General features: G+C 39.4%; 3 protein-coding genes across 4 annotated transcripts in view; all 3 read right to left on the bottom strand.

Moving 5' to 3' along the window:
• LOC140924635 (NLR family CARD domain-containing protein 4-like) overlaps nt 1-26,258 on the bottom strand; it is a 388,290-nt gene that overhangs the window by 262,237 nt on the left and 99,795 nt on the right. The window lies entirely within an intron of this gene.
• On the bottom strand, nt 1,404-13,494 carry LOC140925040 (NLR family CARD domain-containing protein 4-like). Its single transcript, XM_073375000.1, has 6 exons — nt 13,380-13,494; nt 11,734-12,477; nt 11,301-11,486; nt 10,671-10,727; nt 4,085-6,645; nt 1,404-1,499 (listed from the first exon to the last, which is right to left on the bottom strand). Exons 1-6 carry the CDS (start codon nt 13,492-13,494, stop codon nt 1,404-1,406), a joined length of 3,759 nt encoding a protein of 1,252 aa, XP_073231101.1.
• On the bottom strand, nt 13,386-20,537 carry LOC140924663 (uncharacterized). Its single transcript, XM_073374694.1, has 4 exons — nt 20,419-20,537; nt 18,523-18,604; nt 16,964-17,036; nt 13,386-14,616 (listed from the first exon to the last, which is right to left on the bottom strand). Exons 3-4 carry the CDS (start codon nt 16,979-16,981, stop codon nt 13,681-13,683), a joined length of 954 nt encoding a protein of 317 aa, XP_073230795.1. The 5' UTR covers nt 16,982-17,036; nt 18,523-18,604; nt 20,419-20,537; the 3' UTR covers nt 13,386-13,680.

Here is a 26,258-nt window from a genome sequence, read left to right as displayed (position 1 = left end):
TTCGCAGCGTACCCTGGGTATCCCCTAGTACCCTACCGGGATACTAACATCCCTTAGGATTTGTGTTGATGTTTCGAGGTGTTATCCTTCGCAGCGTACCCTGGGTATCCCCTAGTACCCTACCGGGATACTAACATCCCTTGGGATTTGTGTTGATGTTTCGAAGGTACTATCCTTCAGCACAAGAGACGTGCCCGCCTGAATCATGCCTGCCCCGCAAGCTGCTCGCATTAATTTTGGTACCTTGGACACGAAATCCAATAAAATGGCCTGGTGTTATTGTTTAAAGGTTGCCCTTAATTATGCAATTAATTTGCATAGAAAAAGACTTGGCATGCTCACGTAAAATCATTGATGTTGCATGTACAAGAGGAGTGTTTTGAAAGCTGGTGGTTTTTGCCTATTCCCTTTTAAAACACGCGCCTTCCAGTCTAACTTTGTTTTGAAGATCTATGAGTGTGCTGGTACTCCACCGTTATAAAATAAAAACTGCAGTTCAGTTGGGCTACTTTGAAAGAAACCGCAACGAAACAAATAACAAGAACTTTTGTAGCAAAGTTAAGTGGCCGCGGCCTTATAAACAGACACCTATCTCAATATGTAATGAATAAATTCATAAGGCAAAATTTTACTTGTCCTACATCTTTTAAAACGCTTACATCTCGGCTGTTTTAGAGGCGATTTAGAATAAAATTTTACTGAGACATTATGAAATGATTGAAGTTTACGAGGGTTGTTTTTTATTTGATAGATCAGATAGATTGCGCTTTACAGTGATGCTTTAAGCCTTTGCAACATATCGGAAAATGGTGATTTTGTGTCAAAGTTTTCGGAAAGAATAGAAGATACCGCTCTATAATTTTATTAATAAATGATCTTGTGTGTTATGTATTGAGCATATTTTGTAATTTAAAGTTTGCCAGCAAGATATAGGTGGGGATGCACAAATTAAGGGGTACCCAAAATGTGAGGATACTAGAATAAAGGGGTACCCAAAATGTTGGGATACTAAAATTAAGGGGTACCTAAAATGCGAGGATACTAAACTTAAGGGGTACCCAAAATGTGAGGATACTAAAATTAAGGGGTACCCAAATTGCGAGGATACTAAACTTAAGGGGTACCCAAATTGCGAGGATACTAAACTTAAGGGGTACCCAAAATGTGAGGATACTAAAATTAGGGGGTACCCAAAATGCGAGGATACTAAAATTAGGGGGTACCCAAAATGCGAGGATACTTAAATTAGGGGGCACCCAAAATGCGGGGATGCAAAAATTGAAGGGATACCAAAGGGAAACTTTAAATACGGGAATACCTAAATGACTGTTGGCAGTTGGTGGTGGTTCGTTTAGTGTCCAGGTCTCTTCACGCTTTTGGTGTGGTGAGCAGGATAACCGTTTTCACTCTTCATCAAATGTGACTCCCTTTTCTTGTAGTTCTGCCTCTGTAAGTAGCCGATGCCTAGGCCCGTCATCGAAAATATCCCTCCTGTTGTACTAATGATGAAGAAAAAAAAACAACGGATTAAACATAACGTTAAGTTAGTTCGTGTTATCGCGCAAATTGTGGCCATGATTGTTTTGCTACTACAATGACATGTCTCTAATGACCTATCCACCACAGCGTGAACCAAAACGTCATTACTTTAACGAAACGCACACGTGTATTCGTCCTTCTAAATGGAAATCTTTGTAAACAGAGAAATTATTTGTTTTGTCCTGATCTTCTCGCGAGAGAATTGAAAAGCCGCTATTGGTCAAAAAAGTAGACAGGCTCTTTGTGCAAAGTAGCAAATGCGATGAAAGAATCGAAAACTTTGCCAGTCCGCCCTATATCATTACCCTACTTAACTTAAAGTGTGAATGTAGTTTGCACGGAAGTACAGTGGAACCTCGATATAACGAAGTCCTCCGTATGACGAACGATTTTCTTTACCCCAGTGATAACGAAATAGATAAAAAAGAACCTCCATAAAACGAAACCTCGTTAAAACGAACAAAATAATTTTGCTAGTCCTTTGGCCCTTCGTCATGTCGAGGTTCCACTTTACTAGCTGGGGACACAGTTTTTACGTCTTCTACCTGAGATGGGACCGACAGTTCTACGTGATTGGAGCAACGCAGGAGAAAGGCGGTGCCTTCACTACTTAGTGTTCTTAAGAATTAGCACAGTCACGGTAATCAAACCCGCGACCTCCCGCTGTTACAGTAAAGCGCTCTACTGATTTTCCATGGAGTATTAAAAAATGCTAGTTAAGGCAAAACAAACCACAACATGCCAAACGTTGGCTTGAAATACACGGTACAGTACAGTGCATTGGTTGAAACTTAAGCAAACGTGTGCCTTGCTTTACTAGTAAAATTGTGTAGTTCCAGAAAATATCCATTTCCCCCCCCGCCCCCCCCCCCTCCCAACGGAGAGCAACGGAAATTCAGAGGAGAGGGCGTGGGGGTCCAAAAAGGGGTAATTTCCGAGGGGATGAGGAATGGCCTCTCGAGTCTTTTTTCCGAGGACTCCGACTAAGACTGATGAGCAAGCTATCAGTTATTTTACTGTTAATTTCATCGATGATTTGGTCGGCTGAGTGCTTTTTTCATGGCTTGTACGATAGTTTAGGTAACACGATTGCCGTCGTACCGCCTCCCTGGCTGCCGATAATAATTAACTAAGAAAGACCTCTACACTTACAAAATTCAGATTATTTGACACTGTATTAACATAAAAAAAAAGATTTTTTTCTCTTTTCATCGCATGGATAATTAGCATTTTCGACGGAAATATTCTTTCCAGGGGGTACCAAACCAAGTTGGAATATTACGGAAATTCCAGGGGGTGGGGGTGAGGGGGTATGACAAGCCCCGGGAGGGGGGGGGGGTGACGTGGGGGGTCTAAAACAAAAGTGCCCTGCGTGGGGGGATGGATATTTTTTGGAACTACACATTAGCTGCTCAAGATTTTTAAGTCCCCACTTCACCTTAAAAATTTTTGGAACGGTCAGCAGAAGGTAAGGTAAATGCTACCAAGCTAAATTACAATCCTTCGAAAATACAATAATAGATTGTTGATTTCGGGAAGTTATCAAATGTCTAATAGCTATTTAAATTTTGACATTTCGTAAGTTGATACTTCGCTGAGCTAATCCCTCAGCAAACGTATTGCTTTATAGGAAACTAAAAAACGCTCTTTAAGAATTATAAAAACTTCCCGCTATTGTTTATGAAGCGTAAATATTAAGTGTAATAATCTAGAGTAATTCTTAAAAGTGTTTTCTTAAAAGTGTTTACTAGCAGCTTCACTTTCCATATGGTAAATACAAGGTTGAGTTAACGACAAGGCTAAAGAAAAAAAAAACATATCTAAAATAGGTTTTCCCCAGTGATTTCAACGATCCTGTACCTCAGCTCGATCTGCCATATTTTTCTATGTAGATTTGCACCGCAGCCAAATGATTGCTCTCTTTGCTCTTCCCCCGACCGAACGTCAAGTATAAGAATTGCCCACCGTTTACCGTCCTTTTTATTCAACGCATCGCTACGCGTCTTCCCGAGATTTAACGTCAAGGAACACGATTAACCGTTGCAATACAAGAGCAAGATTTCAATAGTATTCTATAACCAAGAAGAAACCGCATTTATTTTTTTGTAAAGAAATGGTAAAGAAATCAAAAAAAGAAGTCAAAACTTTTCAAAGTGTAATCCACTTCCATCCTGGCCATCTATTAAAGCCAACACAGACACTTATCACTATAATTTTAGTGGACTGATATAGTGGTCTTTTAACAGAACTTGAGTTTGATCTTGAAATCCATATTTGTCCACTGACGTAGTAATATTATTAATGGAGTATGATTGCAATCTATTCCACACTGCGGGACATCTAAAGACAGACAAAATACATTGGCAATTGTTGTAACGACTGGACCACTATTCGACAAGTTTTCTTTTACAAAAATCAGTGTGTCTTTTTTGGTATGGATGCGAATGGCGACACAGCTCCTTTGAAGAACGCTTCCTTTTCGTCTACCAGGACGTTCCTGGGTATTACGAGCATTAATAATGCAAATAACAAAAGAGAAACTTACATGATAATCTGTGGACAAGAAGCTGTCCCTTTCATTTGCTAAAGTGCACAGCTCAGTCGCTTCTTCCTTTGTCAGTTGAACCATACAGAGATCGAGATCGAAACGCCGAGGATTAGTTCTGAAACACTTGATTAGTTCAGTCACTCCGCGGCCCAGCGGATTTTTGTCAAAGTAAAGGAAGAACAGTTCTGGTAGGTACACGAGTGCACGGACTAAAGCTGTGACTTCCTCTTCACCCATCTGTGTATCATTCAGGTGCAGGTGTTCCAGATCAGGCACACTGTGCAGATGTTTGGCAAGCTCACTTACTCCGTGACCGAGTGGGTTGTTTGATAAGTCAAGTTTACTCAGCTGAGTGACATTCTTTAAACTATGGGCTAAAGCTGTAACTTCCTCTTCACCCATCTGTGTATCCCTCAGGTCCAGCTCTTTCAGATGAGGTACATTGTGCAGGTGTTTGGCAAGCTCACTTATCCAGTGACCGAGTGAGTTTCGTGGTAACTGTAGAATACGTAACTTATCAACATACTTTAAAGCAGTGGCAAGTAATTGACACTCTTGATTCCCCATACCAACACCAACTAACCCAAGCTTAGATAGTCGAGGCACATGGTGAAGATTATTCAGTAAAGTGACAAGTTTTGGGTCCTCATCAATATCCACAATAATATCAGTCTCTCTCAAATATGACAGAGAGTGTGTCAGAGTCTGGTCAGATGTTTTCTCAGTTAACTGCAACGAGTTGCAAACATTATGATTCTGTAACTTGTGATCAGGCTCTTGAAGAGAGGACTCTGATGCTGATGTAAGCAGTTCAGTGGGCACGGATATAATCACAGTTGCATACAACACAAATCGATGTCCAACTTTCTTAATGAAATAGTCAAAAGGCCACCTATTGAGGGATATTACGTCACCAGAACATGTCACAAGAACAGGGTCCAAATCGGAAATGACAGAGAACACTCGATCATCCGACTCTACCAAGTAATCCCCTACATCAAAAAATACATAATCTGGTTTATGGAAATTTGTTGATCTCAGGCAATGTTCGCTGGAAACTTTAGGCAGTTGTTCGTCCTCTATCAATAAAAGACCATTAACGCATTGCAGAAATGAAGGATAGACATTTTTCCTATCTGAAGCAGGGCAAGAAAAAAAAAGATGGGGACTAATACGATAAAACTTTCCTTGTTCTTCAGTGAGCTCCTCAATAGAGGGGTTTTCACAAAAGTTGTAATCAGTCAGACCTTCTTTTTCTCCTATCATCTTTAGATGGCTAAAAACGGCAACGGTAGCTTCTGATGACAACTCCGAAACAAATTTGAAAACTTCAGATAGCTCCATGAAACGTTCAAATGAGTCGACTTTAGACAGAGAATTGAAGGGTTCCTTGGCATTTTTTAAATCACGAACTAAAAACCAGGCGGAAAGGAATTCTTGAACCGATTTATGAAGAAAGAACGCCAGTTTCTCAGGATGAGGAGAGTCTGAAAGGTTAGAAGTCTGAAGAAAGCCAAAATCGATAAACTTTTCGAGGAATAGCCGAATGTCCTCAGGCACTTTGCTAAGCTTGAAATAAAGACAGTCATTTAAAAGTGCCTGCCAGGCAAGTTCCCCCAACTTCACGAGGTCTTCTCTGTATTCATCCATGCTTCTAAGTGTCTCATCTGATGTTTTGGCGGTAACGTGGTCAAGCAGCGTCTGGCAAAATTTGTAATACAGGTCTGAGCGGGATGTTAATGATCCTTGATATTTCTTCCAGCTTAGAACCAACATTAACAGTAGGAGTGGTATTTCCGCCAAGCCCCACAGGTCGCGTTCATACAGAAATTCTGTAAAGTTGTTTACTTCTGTTTTGTCGCGAAGAAACTTGAAAGCAAACTTTTCAACTTGCCAATCATCAAACCCACAAATTTCAAACTGAGCATGACTTCCTGGTCTTAACTCATCTTTTTTCAGCGGTCGTGTTGTCACAAGAAGGGTGCAATCTCTCAATTGACTGCCTTTCCAAATCAGATGAACTGGCGATGATTTTTCGGCACTGTATTCATCATAGCCGTCTAAAATAAGTAGGACTTCCTCTTGGTTACCTCGAATGTAATCATACAACTGACTAAATACCACAGAGTCATCGGCAGACAATAGTTCGGCTTTTTCTAGCATGGAACAGAAGTCTTTCGTGTTGCAAACATCTCGGAGTTTGATTAAAAGTACAACAGCAAACTTCTTTAGTATTTCTTTGTTGCCGCGTGACCAATCCACGGCAAGTTTCTTTGTGAATGTCGACTTTCCTATTCCTGGCCTCCCGTACGCTAAAATTCTCTTAGGAATTAGATGATGACCATGCCCTGCAAATATCTCGCTGTAATCTTTAAGCCTTTCTTTTGTTGTTCCAGCAAGTTTTCTGTCATCTCTTAGCAGTGTTAACTGTACATGCACCTCATCAATGTCCATGGTATTACCTCGGTCCCACGGAGTAATCATTAACTGGCTCACGGTACTGTTGTAAAATGAGCACAGCTGATTCTGACTCCACTCCAAAAAAGTAGTTGTAGCATCTGTTAACAAAAAAGTAAATATCTCAACAATAAAGACCCTTCCACGGTTTCTCGGTATAACTTTTGACTGGAACCAGTTAGCGAAAATCCATAAACACGACTGGAAAGAACGCCTTAAGATCAGTACAAATGCCAAGTTTGAAAGTGATTTGTTGAAAACTAACGAAAGATATAACTCGCAAAACCGCGGAATTTTACAAACGCTTGTATGGTGGGGATGGGAGAGGGAGAGGGGGGGGGGGGGGGGGCAAGTTCGTGCCCCCCACCATAGAAATGTCTGTAAAATTTCAAGACTTTGTGGCGCAATATCTTTGCTCTCTTCGGACGTGTCACCTTTAAACTTAGTTAAGTTACCTTATTTTAAGCCCTTTTTTCCAGCAGTGTCGATGGATATTTTTTTACTGCTCTTTATTAAAAGTTAAAAAAAAAAAAAACGTGGAAGAGTTTATTCTATCCTATCAAATACACTAAGCAGTAGGAGTTAGTTGCAAGGGTTGTTGTTTTTTTTTTGGGGGGGGGGGGTGGGGGTTAGCTGCAGTCAAGTCAATGAAAAACAGAAGTGATCTGATCTCTATGAGGAGATGTTGATGCCTAAGCCGTAGGCAATTTAAACTTAATGTCCTCTTTCCCCAGTGGCCACTGGTGGAAGTCAGGTGGTGGATAGGAAAGAGGATTCAATGCTGTACGCAATATGCATACATGTATGCAAAAATGCAATTACTATTAATCCGTTAATAGCCAACTGTGTTGTTGCTTTTGTTTTGGAATGTAATTCCGTTACTAAGACTCCGTAAGTTAAGGGTGGATAAGGCTAATTTATTTCACAAGTATAAGTTCAGTGAAGTTGCTACACTATAAAAAACGATTTTTTTCCCTCGTCAGTATTTATAGCACATTAGGGCAAGAAGGAAGAGCAAATGACTGAAACTACTACATCAATTAAACGTAACAAGTCAAGACAAAGAATCCTCAGTAAATGGCAGAGGCATCTTACAAGCGTTGCTGAGATTTGCATTTGGGACTACCGTGAAAAAATCCATCTAGCGAAAAGGGTGGGACTTGAAACGAGTGGTGCAGCACCGTCCAGCACTCTTCCCGCTCGGTCACGCTGCCTCCTTAAAAAGGGAGATCTAAATAGGTGGGGAAAGGAGTCTGAATGGAACACTTTGGTCAATGGAAAAATACTTATATATTATAAGAACTTGAGAAATAATTTTTTTGTTATAAGAGGTGTGGACGGGAGCATGATTCCCTTAACTGTGTTGGAATCTATGACTGGAATTTTGTCCAGATTATACTAGCTATATATTGTACAACAAACTACATAACAGTTTCCAAAAACCATGACAAACGGGAAAAAAGGAGGGAGGAGAAAATGTGGAAAATGCATTTCAGACCAGCTGTGATGTGCTGGCTAGCTCGTACATGCAATCATTAGTACTTTTAAAAAAACGAGCAAGAGTGTATTATCAGGTTTAAAAACTAGAGACGAAGCTGAGAGATTTGAAACCTGATAATACGCGACTGCAAGTTTTTTGAACGGCTTCAAAATCTCTGATATAGATCAACTCATTCTTGCACTAATATAACGTAACATAACATAACATAATTTATATAGCGCTAACTCCACTAATTGACCAAAGCGCTTTACAATTCATAATATTAAAATAATTAAAAAGATCCCACTGGTAATAAAATATGAATAAATTAAAAACCTATTAGCAGTCTTATTTATAAAAATATCACAATAAATCCTATTCTAAATTATCAAAAAGTTAAACATTATATGCTTTTTTAAAAAGATCGGTCTTTAAGTGTTTCTTGAATAAATTAATTGTAACTAAACTTCTAAGATCTAATGGCAGCTCATTCCAGAGTTTAGGTGCAGCAACGGAAAAGGCCCTGTCTCCGTATGTTTTAAGTCTTGACTTCGGAACTGCCAGAAGTTTTTGATCAGTAGAGCGTAGCGTACGTGAACATGTACGATAACTAAGTAATTTCGTGATATATCATGGTGCCATACCATTTAGCGCCTTATAAACTAACAATAAAACTTTAAAAAGAATCCGAAAGTGAACAGGTAACCAATGCAGTTGAATCAATACAGGGGTGATATGATCGAATTTCTTGGTTAAAGTAACGATACGAGCAGCCGTGTTTTGCACAGACTGCAAACTACCTATCATATGCTTAGGGAGGCCATACAATAAAGAGTTACAATAGTCTAGTTTAGAAGTAACAAACGTATGAACAAGAATTTCCGTAGTTTCCTCAGTGAGGTACTTCCTAATTTTAGAAATGTTCCTTAAGTGGTAGTACGACGTTTTGCAGATCTTATTTACATGTTCCACCACATTACAGCATTCATCAAATATGACACCGAGATTCCTAGCTGAAGATTTGGGGAGTATTAATTTTGTTCATCAGCAACTGACACATATGAAATGGCAGGCTTTGGGCGAAATTTTGAACTAATTACAATCAGTTCAGTTTTCTCCTGATTGAGCTTTAGCATGTTGTTTGTCATCCACCAGTCAATATCTTTGACACATAGCTCAACAGATGACTTAGCTTGAGCGAGGTCAGCAAAGCAGTCAGTTTTAAAAGAAATGTAAAGTTGAGAATCATCAGCATACAAATGGTACTGTAGATTATGAAGATTGATAATATCAGCAATCGGAGATGTATATAATGAATACAGCAAGGGACCTAACACAGATCCTTGAGGCACCCCATGTGCTAAACAACGTTGTGATGATTGACAATCTTCAATTTACACAAACTGTTTGCGAGATTTAAGATACGAATCAAACCATGCAAGGGCATTACCCTTTATACCAAAACGATGGGAGAGTCTAGATAATAGTATCAAATGGTCAACCGTATCAAAGGCTGCAGACAAGTCGAGAAGAAGGAGTATAACCGACTTGTTATCATCAACAGCACGCAGTATGTATGTATATTTAGATTTGGGGTTATTTTGGTCTAAGAAACTGGACACAAAGTTTAGCTTGCCTAGTCCCTACATGGTGTTTTCCCAGTCCCTCTCAGTCAATTCACTTCGGTGACGTATTTGAGGCGAAGGGGTGGACCACATGACCCAAAAGGGTTTGGCCGCGCGAAATAATGAGGCCTAGGGACTGGGCAAAAGTTTAGCCATGTCTTTATCAGATGTAATGACACTCATTGAACATTAAGTTCTTTTGTGAAAGGTTTGAACCCAGGAGTCATTTCATAAAAAGGTTTAGTATGATCGTCTGGTTGAATGTAGTCCTGAATAGGACTGTTTTTGTTGACAGTGACTGACGTTTCAACAACCTGTAGTCATCAGTGGCGGATCCAGGGGAGGAGCCTGTGGGGCCTGCCCCCCCCCCTTATTTTTCGACCAAAAAAAAAAATTGGAGACCGCCCCCCCACCCTTATCTCAGGGTCTGGATGACCGCCCCCGCCCCTTATCTGAAGGTCTGGATCTGCCACTGGTCATCTTCAGAGTCAAAGTGAGTTGTATCAGGTCAGTTGATACTATTATCAACGACTCACTTTAGAAAGCTGGTTTACTAACTTAGAACAAACGCCACTGAATAGTAGTCAACAGTTACTGGCACCGCACAGATGACTTATTGATGGACTCAAGCAAAACTAACTACGAGAGAACGACTGGACAACTGACAACTTATTTGACTGACAATAAACAACTGTTTAACTGTGACATGCAAATAGACGGATTGAAACGCACCAATTACTGATTACGAGTCTTCATAGCCAATGACGTCACGGCTTAACTGACAGACGACCCATACCATCGCAACTTAATTGACCAATCAGATCAATAACCAGAGTATAATACTATCAACTGACGTGATACAACTCACTTTGACTTTGAAGATGACTACAGCACAGGTCGACAATACAACAGTATATACGTTCACCCGGACGTTCACCCGGACGATCATACTCAACCTACTTATTAATTTCTTTTGTTTTTCTTTATGAATTATTAATGAGTTTTTCAATGTCATCAGTACCTGGAGGACAAGGTAACTGTTCCTTTGATCTGCTGGCAGAGCACTGCTGTGATAAATCTGCAATAAAAAAAGATTGCTCACTTTAATGTAAAAAATACAGAAATAACATGCCGTTAAGCAGAAGCTAATATACTTCAGGCTTGTGTGTACTCTGAGTTGTGATTTACATGTATGTCAGAAATGAAAGATAGCCATGTGAATGTTGTAGTTTCATTTAAGTACAACGCAGGTTAAATATCATTCTTCCACGAGAATAATTGTCCTCAAAAGCACTGTTGACAGTGACTGTTATTTCAACAACCTATGCACAAGTCTTCACCTAAGTTGGTGTGAATCAGTGTTTGATAGTGTACACCAGAAAATGACTTATTTTAGGAATCTGGCCTGTTTACTAACTGAGAACAAACACCACTGAATCAAAGAGTAACACAACATGTATAGTAAAATAATGTTTCAAATGAGCTCTTATTTTGCTCCAATTATGAACCATAACAAAATTTGGGTGGGACAACTTGCAGTATACTGTAATATTATTAGGCAGTGCAAGCCTTACCCTGGTTCAAAAACAGCAAAAATAAAATAGTAAGAACAATAAACCACATGCAAAATGATTTATTCAAGTGTTATTACCTTGGTAATGAGGCCATGAATGAAAAACACAAGGATCATTCAAAATGTGGGTAACAACAGATGCTGCCATTGCACTAGCACAGGAAGACCAACTCTCTGCAGCCAACTGAGAACCATCTGCATAATCAGCTATCCCTTTTACAATTAACCACTCAATTTGACAGTCAAACGCTGCTGTAAACAAACCTGTAAAAAAGAAATGGCATACATATGTATGAATAGACAGATCTATTTAAAATAATATAACATTGGTCAAACTACCTTGCCATAAGGAAACACTGAAATCCTGTATGTGATTACATTTTACTTGCAGATGGATTATTTCCATTTCTGTTACACTTTCTCTTATATGATGCTGATATTATTTGAAAACAAACCAAAGAAACACAGCATCTTCTAATAAAGACTGGCAGCTTAAAAACAGTCAACTCACCTTCTCCTTCATTTTCAATTGCCATTGCCTGAGGATTGGTTTCAGCAAGTTGATCATGCCGCCACTGAGCCCTGACTTGTTCTGGCCCACTCACAAACTCAGCATCAGTATAAACTTGAACTTGCTGAGCTTTAGCCAGGTCTTTCAGAGGTGCTTGCCAGCCATCAGCGCAATTCTTAATGACATCTAGGAAGCGTTTGCTCACATAACTTCTCATACCAGTTGACTGCTCTTGATTGCTGGTCACTACCTTTGATGCATATGTTGCTATTTTGGCAGATACAACAACATCTCCTAACTTGGATTTTGCAGGGTTGAGGCCACTACATGTTCCTACTGAAATGACTGCTTTGGGTCTTAGCACAGAGGCAGCATTCTTTACAGATACAAGAGCACCACCAGGACCAATACCATTTCTGTAACATCTTAGTAAAGCAACTTTCAGCTCCTCTTGACTTTCACCCACATCAGAAAAGTAAACATAGCCAAGACCATCAAACCAACATTTGTAGGGGTTTTTTAGCTCACTGTAACAAGCTAAGAACTCACAGTTTGTAACTGTAAGTAACAGAATATCAACAGGAAGATCGGCATCTTTTGATGGTTTGGTTACTGCTTTAACATCAGCAAAGGAGGGAAGAACTTTATCCAGTTCAGGAGGGTCCTTACTATGGTTATTTGAGGTGCTTGGAGCATCCGCGGAAGAAAAATGGAGACCAGTGGTAAGCTCAACATCACTGCCCTCTGATGTAAGGAAGAGACAGAAATGAAAAAATAAAATACTCAAAGCTGGTTCAAAAGTCATGATAATTATAAAAGATTTTGGAAAATCCAGTTTTGCAGGCTGTTACACCAGCCTAATGTGAAGTGTGTACAATTCATGTGGGTGCACGGCTGCAAAATAAATCACTGGTGCAGTAAGAGCCATGACCCGGTTCCTCGAAAGATGATTAAGTTTAACCCAGGATCGGATTATGCCAAACTTTGAGCAAGGTTTTCTTGTCTTAAACAACAAGTAACTCAAGGTTACAATTACTGTTGAGCCTTTACTCTGAAAAACAGTAGTGATATCACAAAATGTTACCCTAATTAGCACCTAGGAAGGCAAAATAAAAAAATAGAATGAAATTTTAATCCTGGATAAGCACTAATCAGCCTTTCAGAAACTGGGCCCAGATGATTACCAGGGCTGTGCTCTAGCAGAGCCCGGTGGCCTTGGTGCCCAATATTTTCTCTTGGTGCAACAAGAACATCTTAGTTTTTTCATACAAATCATAATTATGCTGAGCTCCCTAGATTTTACAAGTTCAGAGCACCAGGCTCCTTTTAACTGTTCTGCTTAGAGTACAGCCTTGATTACGGTGTGGGGGAGCCAGGGACCAGTGGCACACCCTAATTAAGAATGGTCTCAAATTTTGTGAGTGGCTTGACTATCCACCCTGACGATTTATACTCATGTGAGAAACATAAAACCAGTAAAACCTTTGGACCTGCCATGTTTCAGGGTACAAAAGAGCCTTTCTGAGAAGACTGCTGGAAAGTCTTTGCCTTTATACACATGTACACACACTTTATGAATAATTCAGTTTAGCCATCTTATGATAAATGCATATTTTAGTGAGTAACTATACAGGTGCACTTCTTACCTGCTTCAGTGACACTCATCTCGATCATCCTTTCTATTAGTTCATCGCACTGTTTCTTCCAGTTGTACTTTTTTGAATATGCTCCATGCACCACTTCAGACTCTCCAAGACACATCTCCCTGCCTTTCTGACGGACAGCTTTGATCGCATTTGCCCAATCTTTAGGATCTTCTGACTCTACCACACAGCTTGAACCATGTGGAACTTTCCTCAAAGCTTCTCCAAATCCAGAGTTCCCACTGACCAGCACAGGCAGACCAGCAGATAAAGCCTCAAGGGCAGTTAGACCAAAGCCCTCAGTTCATGATGGCATTACAGCAAGATCTACTTCACAAAATAATTCCGCTAGCTTCTCCCTGCTTTCATTAAAACAACGCACCCTGAGTTGACTGCGGTCAATGCCTTGCTGGAGTAACATTTCTGCTACTTTCTCTTCTTCACCACTTGCTGCTCCTACAAATACAAGTTTGTAAGTCATGTCTTCCAACTCAGCAATGGCTTGGGAAGCAATGTCATATCCTTTTAGCTGGAAGTCTTCATTATCGCCACGCCCAAACACTAAAACACTGAATGAGTTTCTTTCTTCAGTGGCTTGATTAACAGCAGAAAACTCGGAGAAAATGCCTGGCGTAAGTTTGAAAACATGTTGATCCTTTCCGGATGGACAAAGATAACCTGAAAAAGCTTCAGCCAGCTTGGGTCCAACTGCTACAACTTGATCAGCTAATTTGCAGAGTTCAACCTCCACTTGGTGCTTCTTCTCTCCTCTGGAAATGCATTTTTCATATCCTTTGTATATTCCAAGTTCTTCTGGAGCAGTGTGGATGACCTGAATCCACTTACAGTGAGGACGATCACGTTTTATACCCTGCACTTGCCGGCCAAGAACGGCCCCATGTCCTATCACACAGTCCACAACATGGTCTTCTGGTAGAAAGGACAACCAGTCAACCGGGTCATAACCTGCCATTTCTTCTGCTTCAATGAGATGAACATTGTGACTTGCAGCCACTTGTTTATCTTCTTCACTGCACTCAGGGAGATAAACACTGACCTCCACTCTGGGATGTTTTGCTAACTGAATGGCCAGCTCTCGGTTGATGGTTGACAAGCCTCCTTTTGTTGACCTCCATTCACTGCTTAACAGAGTTACTCTCAATTTCCTGCTGGAAGTGGAACTAGTATTGCTTTCATGGCCTTCCTGTGATGTAGAAGCCAAGCTAGTAAAGGATAAATCCTAAAAAGGAAAATATTATAGCAATTCAATTTTCAAAAAACAAAATTTATAACAACAATACAATACAATGTACTAAAATTGTGGGATGTGTTTAACTTTTACTTTCTTTGGTTTGCATATGTACCCATTAATATCATATACAAGAACACTTTAAAATTAAACAGAAAGGATGCAGTGGTGTGGAACGTCCACATAATTCTCTGTTGTCTGCATGTTCTGCATATTTGGAGAAATTTCCTGCATAAAACCAACAAAGTTGCCAAACTTGCAATGGAAAAAATAAATGACTATTGTGGCTTAATGAAATTTAGGCTAAGTTAACTGTGACTTTGTTACAAATAGTTATGGTGAGTCCTGCAGGACCCATCTTGTGAAAAATCAGGATTCCCAGTCCAGCTGGAACCAATGAGTCCCAGTTAAAAAAAAAAGAAACGAGTCTGAAGATGAAATGCTTGGGCCTTTTGATTGAAACCAGACAGTTAATCTGAAGACAGACTCCAAAACTCTGTATTACAGTATGCTGAAATTAAAATATAGTCCTTCTCTTTTTAAGCACAACAAATGCTATAAAAGAAATAATTCACATTGTTAAACAACGGCTATAATAACTGCCACAGAAATTACAAGAAAGGGATATTTCTACAAACACACGTTCGATTACTGATCTTTGCATCCTAAAGGACACACGACATGAATTATTTTGCGTCTTTGGGGATTCTTGGGGACGCAGGATGCAGAGGTAACAAAATTACTGAGTTAAACTTGAGATAATGCTGGCGAGTAGTCTCTCACTTGTGATTTTGAGGGGCGCTCTAGGGTTACGAAGGAACCATTGGGTTTTACAGCTTTTCAGCTGAGGTCAGTCCATTATGTTTGCATTGCTTCTTGTTGCTTGTGCTTCTTGGTCTGTTTTGCTCCCTTCGCTGCCCAAAGGTATTCTAGGTTCCACTGGTAAGCAGCGTACCAGTGCCCGGGTGGTTGCCACTCACATGCAGGTCTGTCACGGTTACGCATTGCTCTCGGCTTTGGTTCTTTTGGGCACCTCCCCCCAAGTTCATCTTTGCTGATGAGTTTAAGCTGAATTTCTTTCTCAGAGGGATAAAATTTAAATGATCCAGTTTTTTGTCTAAACATTGACCAAAACACACTGTTTCATTTGAAGTGAAAATGGTTAAAAAACATCAATGGGAACAGAAACTAGTGTTGTTGTTACTCAGATTTTGTTTGGACAAAATCATTAGCACAGGGTTCCAAAAAATTTGGTAAGCAGGGCTAATATCACAGTCTACTGAGTCATCACAGAAGCACAGGCTACTCAAACAAACTATTTTTCTAAGGGGAATAATAAATCTGTTGTACAGTACCATTCAAAAGTAAGTTGACAAAAAAAATGATTCTTGATTGCCTCTCGATTCCTGCGAGACTCATCAAACCGGAACCAGGCCTGAAGTAATTAAGTAATTTGCTGACTATACTCTCAATAATCAATTGTTGCGAGAAACTAAAACCTTAATTTGTTTGGGCTTTGAGTAATCTTCTAACTTTTCTCACATAAGAAGAAAATTTCTGCTCTAAAGAATAACAAACTCAGTCTACTCAGCATTTGATTCCAGTGAGAAACGCCTGAGTAACTTTGCAAATTCAAACTAAGATCCAGTAGCAGCACAGGTACTTCAAGCTCATGGGCGAGAATAGCTGTTGTGTAGAGGCAGGTACAAAAGTCTGACCGGATCAACTCGGACCGCTAGTCCGGGTCGGATCAACTCGGATTGACTCGGACCAACTCGGATCAGATAAAAAAATAAAAATAAAATAAAATTGTTGTTTCTTGCATCAATTAGTTGCTCACCCCTGATTGAATTTTTTTCTTGCAGCATAATAGCATTGCAGAAATTTTAGTGGAACTCACAGTTTTGTCAATTTGACTGCAAATCAATTTACAGTGTGAGGCTATTTTCTGCGTAGTATGTCTTAACATTGCCACAAAATTTTCATATATATTTTTTTCCACATCCTGTCAGATGCTCAGTGCTTTCATAGGCAAAAGAGTGGGAAATTAACAGGGCTGTCATTAAGGAGCGGGGGCTGGGGCTGGGGCTGGGGATTTCCCCGGCTACTATGAACGCGGCCCCCGGCTACTTTCATAGGAAAATAGAAGAAAACTAGAACCAAAAGAAATCCTTGGCTGTTTGATTCTCCGCCTACTTGTTGTATTTACGCTAAATTAACAATTATCTGCATCTAGCAGTTAACCACAACAGGTTAAGAATCAGGTTTAGGACAAAGAAATTTAACAGTAAAAACAAAAACCTAAAGTACCCTTTGAATAGGAAGTACCCTTAATTACCTTTTTAAGCCTGGACATCACAGGAGAGCCTTGCCTCACAAGTTGGTAATTAACTACATGTACCTTTCAGACCCTGTGCACAAATGAGTAATAAGTTTAGTAAATATACAGCTAACTGTAATTGTTGTTCTGCATGAGATTACATAATTTATAATAATAACAATAATTTAATAATGAATACTAATTTTTTAATGGAGTTTACAGGGCAACAAACCTGTCTAAACCACAGCCATGTTAGACACTTTAAGATTTAGCAAAAGGTTTCTCAGTTTTAAAAGTCAGATTTCTTTGCTATGAACAGAAACTGTGACTACAGGCCAGTTTATGTTTGGTTGCCCCTGTTTTGAGTGTGGTGCTTGCAATATCTGAAGTGCCCTCACAGAAATAAAGTATACTTTACATGTAAGTATACTTCAAGTATACTTATATATGTGTTTCTCAGGGGAAAAAAGTATTAGAAGTATAATTCACTTGTAGTTCAAAACAAGTATAAAATTAATTGAGCATATTAACGGCAAATGAATTTCATTTATACTTCATATATTAAAGTGTACTTTAAGTATACTTCTTCAAACTTCAGTGCTGGTGAAAAAATTTTCCCAAAGAAAAGTGTACTTTACTATAAGTATACTTAAAAAATTAAAGAGACAGCCTGAGAATATTATATGTTGGTATCGATTCAAAACAAAAGTATAGTAATAAAAGTATCCTAAAAGTATGCTTTAACTTGAAAATACAATTTCAGTGATCTTCACTGAGGAATAATTGAGATCATGTAATATTACTCCAGAGTGCTGAATTATTTTGGTTTCTAGGTGCACAGATGCAAAGAGCACACATCAGCTAGTGTTCAACTTCATTAGAAGATCATCTGCCAAATTGGCCATGTTTTCCATGGGCAAAATAGGCAAAGTCCCACAGTTTCTTTGTGGTCATTTCCTTAAGGTTCATTGTGGATTTTTTAGCATTTGGCTGTAAAAAATAATGGATTAATTAATTAAGGCCCGCGTCATTTTACTTTCTTTTTACGAGAATCTAAAGAAATAGAATGAAAACTTGAAGCAAAGCCATATGCTACCATCAGCCGTCTTTTCATTTAGGAAAACGTGTAGATGTTGAGTTACCCCTGACTTGCAGTGGGAAAGAATCATATACAGGATCTTGAGGATTTCCTAATAGAGTCACGTATAACTCATTTGCAGGTTACCTAACTTCTACTAACTGGCGATACAGATTCAAACCAAATGATTATTATTTTGTGCGTACGGCTTTGCTGACCATGTCTTTACGCTTGAAATTGAATATATTCACCTTTGATGAAAACCGATAACATTCAAAGGCAAAGAAGGGACACATGAAATAATTTCAAATTCTAATTTGGTTTCACAACCCAAATAAGGGGCAATTCAGGATGAGAATAAGAAGTTCTATAGTAGAGCATTTTTCCTCCTTCATTAACAATAAGTTAATCCACTGCACAGTAACTTAAAACTAGCAAACATCTAACTGTCTTACTATAGGTAATACACACATATAATTATATACATGTATACAAGTACCTTAATGCACCTTGAGCCTCACCCTTCAGTAGATCAAAAGCGTTATCACCTCAAGCATATTAAGAGTAATGCAATTTACATTCTGAAAAAAGGAAAATATCATAGTTCCTGAATTGTTTCGTTGCAAATCTTCTCTGAGATTGCATGAGCAAACTCCATTAAGCCACTATTTGATTAATAAAACAGTGAGCATTTAGCCCTTTGGGGTCAAATTTGAATTTTCAGAGCAATCCTCACAAAAAAATGGTCTCAAATAAATAATAATAATAAAAAAAACTTTGCTCTGTTATTTGGCCTTCCAGAACAAATAGCACATGCCTGAAAAGACATTTAACTGCTTTGAGTTTGAGCTCATTATTTGCTCCATGAACAAATTTCTTTTTGAGCAAAACATAGACAGTACATCTGCACATTCACCAAACCCCTATGAGGAGTTCATTGTCACAGGTAGGCTGCAACCAGCAGTGTTCTTTCTCGAGAGAGGAACTTGGAGAGAGAACCCTGGGAAGAGGTTGATAAAAAAAAATTACACCAATTCTAAAATTGTCTCTAAAATAAATTACTAACTTTTTTGTAATAATTTATAGTAATATTTTAGTATTACAAAAGAAGTGTAAACAAAATATCTCCTTGCCACATTTTACCTCAGCCTAGACCAACTCTGCTATTTGCAGGTAGTTTGTATTTTAAATAATTTACTTTATGGCTGAATCGGTGAGTAGGTAAGATAAAGACAATTTTGTTCTGATTAGCAGCTCCATGATTTGCAGTTAGTCTGTATTGATTTTTACACATCGATAAAGTATGTGTGCATGTGGATTGTAACGCCAGAAGTCTACATAATAGCTTAAAAATGCTCCCATAGGGTTAAAAAAAACACGAATCAAATTTTACCAGGTAGCACCAATCATAATATTTTTTGGGCAATTTTTTCAGGCATAGCATTAAAACTCGAAAACAATGGCCCAGCTTTTCCAAGTTTCAATCCATGTCCATTATATTCTTGCCATCCATTGCAACAGAGGACAAGAAACAGTTACAATTGTACAACGCCTAAATATAGGTCTCAAAAAATAACAAAACTGGACCATTATTTTTGGATTTCAATATTTGCTGCAAAAAAGGTTTTGCTTTCTAAAAAGATAGCAAATAGCATGACATAGCCCCTTTAAGCCCTGATATCCACCTATAAATTCTCCAAACTGATCTCCATACATTTCCTTAAAGAATCAGTAGAGAGAATTTGATAACAGATCGAAGCATTTTCTCTTTAGCGATCATTTTATTAACTCTCAAAACCATTTTCTTGGCAACATATGGATATTGTTAGGAGAAAATTGATGGTGGTCACTATTAGGAGTTAAAGGGTTAAGATACTCAAAGTTTCAGGAGTCTTCCACTTTCATTTTGTTTCTGCCCTCCCCCGTGGTCCATAAACAACGTCATCAGCTATCATGAAAATATTATTTACTTTTACAAGAACGTTAATATTCATGAAGAACTTACAAAGGAAATTAATTTTGAATGAGTGTCTGGAAATCGCATGAAAAGCTCATTTTTGCATCCTTTAAAATTTCTCCTTCTGAAATCATTTTTGTGAAACACTTCGAAGTTTACAGTCTACATTACGCCAGAGCTGCGCATCGTCTTTTCAAGGTTGTTCTCCGTTTCCTGTGCTTAAACACTGTGTCTTATGTTTCTGTACATGCACTTTTAAACACCAACATCATTTAACATGCACTTCTATCAGTGTTCTAATATGTAACACGCAACTCTATTATTAAAAGCAGGGCGGATTAAAAGTAATAAACTTCAACTTCGTCCAGCGAGTAAACCCTTGCATGCTTACAGATGATGTTATTAAGAAGTTTCTCAAGTTTGAATGCAACGACTTACCTGATCAATCAAGAATTCGGTCAACAAGCATTCTCCGGATATTAAATCAAAGTAGCTTAACTTAAACGAGGCTTTTTTGCTGGACCTTCCGCAACGTAAATGATGAGCAAGGAAGTTGATAATTCGCAAGATTATCTTGCCAAATATGGCAGAGGCGTCGCCCGGATGTCCGTTTGACCTTGTTCTGTCTTGGCGGAGTCACGCAATGCTAGCAACTGAGAAGGAGACTAATTTTAAAAAGAACGTCTGATAGGCTAAAAAAGACGAGGTATGAAACGAGATTGCTGTCATCATAACTTGATCAATGACAGGCCGGGCCCCCCGATCCGTAGAACGTCACGCAAGCACTTGTTTTTCAAGGGAATCACGCACTGTGCCGACAAGGGAATTCACCACAGGGATTACTTATATGTTGGAAGGAGGAAACGGAAAAGCATTGCGTGTAACTGACTGTGACAAACGCGGGTTTCCCAACATATTCAGGGCTTAAAAAAAACTTGAACTTTCATTCTCATTCTCAGAGTTAGGGGAAGCAGGGGTGGGGAGGGGGAGGGGCAGTACGTTTATTGTATTTAAGTAATAGAAAACGTCTTCCGGGTTTGCATAACCTGATATAAACACGAGAGGGGTTGGGAGAATTCGGGACAGTTATGCAAACTCACGGTTTGCATAACTGTGGAGAATTCTCCCAACCCCTGGAGTGTTTAGTATCAGACTATGCAAATACATACAGGAAAAAAGTTTCCTATTGCTTTTATAAATTAGCTTTCCCGAGAAAAAACGCAGATCTCTTTATTGTGGCACTGATTAAAAGAGAAATTCTTACCAGTCTAGAAGTCTTGTACACGAAGTTTTGCACGCGCACGCGTAATGCACCAGTCAATAGAGAGATTCGATTCACGTTTACGCCAAACTTGTACCACGTGACCAAGTTTTCCCCCTTATTTTCCGTTTACTCTTTATTGCTTCTACACAAAAATAAGTAGCTTCATGCTAGTTTTAACCATAGGAATCGTTCGGAACTGTTTTTATCTGCTTATTTTCTATTCTGAGAAATTCTCAACTTGAGTCTGACGTTTGCCGTTTGCGGTAAACGCTGATGGACTCCTGGTAAACGTGAATCTGAATCTCTTTAATATAAATCCCCGCCCCTCAACCCTAGGACTATGCGGGGATTAGCCGGGGATTAGGCACAAGTATTGTGCCGCGATAGGCGGGGCATTAGCCTTATTTCGAATCTTGTGTTACTTTGGGCGGGGATTAGCTTGGGATTAGACTTGAAAACCCGTTTCTCGTTTTCGGGTCCGCGGCGATTCCACGAAGTCAAAGGGAAGTGCGGTAAAGGGGAATTTATTGTAAGTATTTCAGTTATTGGTAGAAAAAAAATACCTTTTTCATTCCTCGTGGAGGACTTTAATGCGTATCGCCTTTGTACTTTTTGGTCTTTGGTCGAAGTTGAAAAAAATCATGTTTTGAAGAGTGAAATGTCCATTTTATGTGGATGAATTCGCTTCGGTTCAATGTTCGTTCGACGTCTAGCAGCGCTACATATTCAAGGATTAGGGGGAATAAGAGTTTTAGATTGGATGAAAAAACAAAAACAAAAACAAAAAAGAAGAAGAAAGTAAGCAATGAAAACTAAAACGAAATATTTATTTAACAACAGTTGCACTATTCACTTTTCCAAATTGTAATAAGGATCTGTGGGGCCAAAAGTTAACACCACCAGCAATGGGCTTCATTCTATCTCTTGTCATGGCAGCAAGCTATTGAATTCCCTTCCTAACAATAAAATAGTTTTGGTCTAGAATAGGGTATCGTTTTCCAGAAAACTACTGATCAACTGGTTGAAGATTTTAGTTCAGACTAGGAAAACCGGGAATTGACGACTCAAAAAAAGTGAAATTGGCAAATCTGACTTCATCCGCAACTCAGTTTAATAGCAAAGAAGGCGTCGTCCTCAGTAATTCTGGAAAATAGCGACTCTAGGAGAAATTGGGGAGTTTTGTCTAGTTTGGGCCAACAAAATTTAGCCGAACAAGGTCTGGTGTAGGCTAAGGGTTGCGGGGTCCCAAGACCACATCCCTACACGAACACTCTGAAGTACCTCCCCCCGGGGCCCAGAGTCATTGAATGTGATTTCGTGAGAGAATCACTTGCCTGGCGAGTATGAAAACTTGCAGGCCCAGCAGAAAAATCCGTACTGGTCCAGGACTATCGGGCGGGACTCTTTTCAAGCCTTATACGGGCAACTCTCGCCTTGCGGACACCCCGCTATACCGGAAACCCCACGGACAGCGGCTAAATCCCCGGCAAAAACAAATTACAGTCAACTCTCGTCTTGCGGACACCCCGATAATACGGACAGCAGCTAAATCCCCGGTAAAAACAAATTACAGTCAACTCTCGTCTTCCGGACACCCCGCTATACCGGACACCCCGATAATACGGACAGCAGCTAAATCCCCGGTAAAAACAAATTACAGTCAATTCTCGTCTTACGGACACCCTGCTATAACGGACACCCCGATAATACGGACAGCAGCTAAATCCTCGGTAAAAACAAATTACAGTCAACTCTCGCCTTGCGGACACCCCGCTATACCGGACACCCCGATAATACGGACAGCAGCTAAATCCCGCGCCATAAATAGATTACAGTCAACTCTCGCCTTGCGAACACCCCGATAATACGGACAGCAGCTAAATCCCCGGTAAAAACAAATTACAGTCAACTCTCGCCTTACGGACACCCTGCTATACCGGACACCCCAATAATACGGACAGCAGCTAAATCCTCGGTAAAAACAAATTACAGTCAACTCTCGCCTTGCGGACACCCCGCTATACCGGACACCCCGATAATACGGACAGCAGCTAAATCCCGCGCCATAAATAGATTACAGTCAACTCTCGCCTTGCGAACACCCCGATAATACGGACAGCAGCTAAATCCCCGGTAAAAACAAATCACAGTCAACTCTCGCCTTGCGGACACCCCGCTATACCGGACACCCCGATAATACGGACAGCAGCTAAATCCCCAGCAAAAACAAATGACAGTCAACTCTCGCCTTGCAGAAACCCTGATAATACGGACAACAGCTAAATCCAAGGAAAAACTAAATTACAGACATTTAGCTGAAATAAGCTCTCGCTATTACGGACTCTCGCTAAAGAGGACACTAACTAAAGGTCCCTAGAGTGTCCGCTATAAAGGCAGTTGACTGTATATACCGCCAGGGAAATACAAGTTAAACAGTTTTTATCGTTAATGTTGAAGTTTTGTAAGTAGTCACAAATGTTTCATAAATTTTATTATATAGACGGAATACACGGCAAGCTGTTCTTTGTGTCGTCACGCAATGGCTTCTTCCTATGTCCGTAATAATGAGGTGTCCGTATAAAGCGGGTTGACTTTAAAGAAAATGTAAGGGCTTTCTTTCCCCAGGGACACAGCAAACTGTCCGTAATAATGAGGTGTCCGTATTAAGCTGGTTGACTTTAGAGAAAATGTAAGGGCTTTCTTTCCGCAGGGACACAGCAAACTGTCCGTAATAATGAAGTGTCCGTATTAAGCGGGTTGAATTTAGAGAAAATGTAAGGGCTTTCTTTCCCCAGGGACACAGCAAACTGTAAGTAATAATGAAGTGCCCGTATTAAGAGGGTTGACTTTAGAGAAAATGTAAGGGCTTTCTTTCCCCAGGTACACAGCAAACTGTCCGTAATAATGAGGTGTCCGTATAAAGCGGGTGTCCCGGCGTAAAGCGGGGTTTGACTGTAGATGGAATAAGAGCGATTAAAATTTCAACAGCGCGAATTTACTTTCTAATTTTAACGCTTTCTCCGCCTTCCGTGTCGCCATCGTGGTTGCTTAAACTCCCTGTTGTAAACCCCTACCCCTCCCACCCCGGAACAACATAGGAAGTTGTTAGAATCTCTTACTTCAGATGGCTGTGCACTTTTTAAAGTCCTCAAATACTCCCACCACTAGTACTTTGGGTAAATCGATTATCGGTCGCACACAGAAGAAGTTGCTTCCTCATGGGTAACAGCCATTTACCCAAAATGTAAAACGGCTGGTGTAAGCGCAGCTTAGTGGGGCCACAATGCTTGAAGCTAAATAAACATAATTTTACTACCAAGTTAAAAAAGCCTCGAAGAAATTGTTCCCCTTATGGTCGTTTCGTTCAAAGTCAAAATTACTACGAAAATTTTTTGGTAACTGGTTTTATCACCTGTACACAAGAAAGAACGAATATTCCCACATGGTCTCATGACAAAAAATCTTGATTTTATTGGTAAAAGACGCTAACGTAAAATTATGAAGACATTTTAATTTTCTTTACAAATTGTCGCTTGTTGTAGCAACGCAATCTCTAACATTAAAACTACATGTGTATATTTCTATTTATAAGGGAGGATAAAGACTTTTCCTATGATCCCGCGCGGTCCGCACCAGGGGCCCGTTTCTTGAAAGTCCCGATAATTTAACAGGGCCCGTAAAGCTGTTGTTGTTTACATGCAAGATAAAAGTTTCAATAGTTTTGCATCTGACATGATAAAACTATCAGTTAATGAAACAAAATGGAGTAGTTGCTAGCCAGGACCCGCGCTTTTACTCTTTATATTTCGATTTTAAGATTTGATTTCGGGCCCGAAAAGTTACCGGGACATTCGAGAAACGGGCCCCAAGGCAGTCTGTGTTTTACACTGACCTTCTGTACAGTGCTGATTTGTCAAATTTGCGAGTTTGCGGAATCTGCGCCATATTTTGGGATTAATAAATTTGCTCTAGACTAGGAAGCATGTATATTACCTCAGTAAACCAGCTTAACAAAACATACCACCGTAGTAACATTACTTAACATATTTGACTGTTATAAGTCACTGCTAATGAACAGTACAGGCGACAGATTTACTCTCAACCTGGATCTGAATCCACAAAGCGACCATTTTGTTAAAATGACTTTGCACAGTAGTATCATAAATTCTTCACTTCTTACTGTTCAATCGGAGTAAACAAACTGAACTGTTATCAGACACTGCTAATGAACAGTTTATGCAACAAATTTGCTTTGAACCTGGATCTGAATCCAGAGAGCGACCATTATTTAACAACCAATTTGCACGCCGGGTGGTAGTATTATGAATTCATCACTGTATATTGTACAATGGGAGTAAACACACTGAACTGTTTTTAGTCACTGCTTATGAATAGTTTATGCAACAAATTTGCTTTGAACCTGGATCTGATTCCAGAGAGTGACTATTTTTTATAATAAATTTGCATCATAGTATTAAAAATGCGTTACTGTATATTGTTCAATCGGAGTAAACAAACTCAACTGCTATTAGTCACTGCTAATGAACAGTTCATACAACAAATTTGCTTTGAACCTGGATCTGATTCCAGAGAGCGACTATTTTTTATGATAAATTTGCATCGTAACATTAAAAATTCACCAGTGTATATTGTTCAATCAGAGTAAACACACTGAACTGTTATTAGTCACTGCTAATGAACAGCACAGGGAACAAATTTCCAAACAGAGACCTGAATCCAGATAGCGACTTTAATTTTTTTTAAATAAGACTATCTAAAAAATGCAGATGGAAAAACTTTATCTGCATCAGCTACAATAACTAACATTGTTAGCAAAAATACATCACTGCATATACGTAAATGACGTATAGTTTAAGGTTCATATTCAGTTTCACAATGCTGACTTGTGTGCCAGCTCATTTCATAAAACTGAGAAACTTGCTCTGCATCAGATATATTCTAAATATTGTGACAGCTAAGTAAATCAGCATTAATAACAAAATAAACGCACTGG

The sequence above is a fragment of the Porites lutea genome, chromosome 14 (assembly GCF_958299795.1).
Source record: "Porites lutea chromosome 14, jaPorLute2.1, whole genome shotgun sequence".
In the NCBI taxonomy this organism is placed as follows: Eukaryota; Metazoa; Cnidaria; class Anthozoa; order Scleractinia; family Poritidae; genus Porites; species Porites lutea.
The sequence above is the reverse complement of the archived record's forward strand: the minus strand, read 5'-3'. Positions and strand labels throughout refer to the sequence as shown.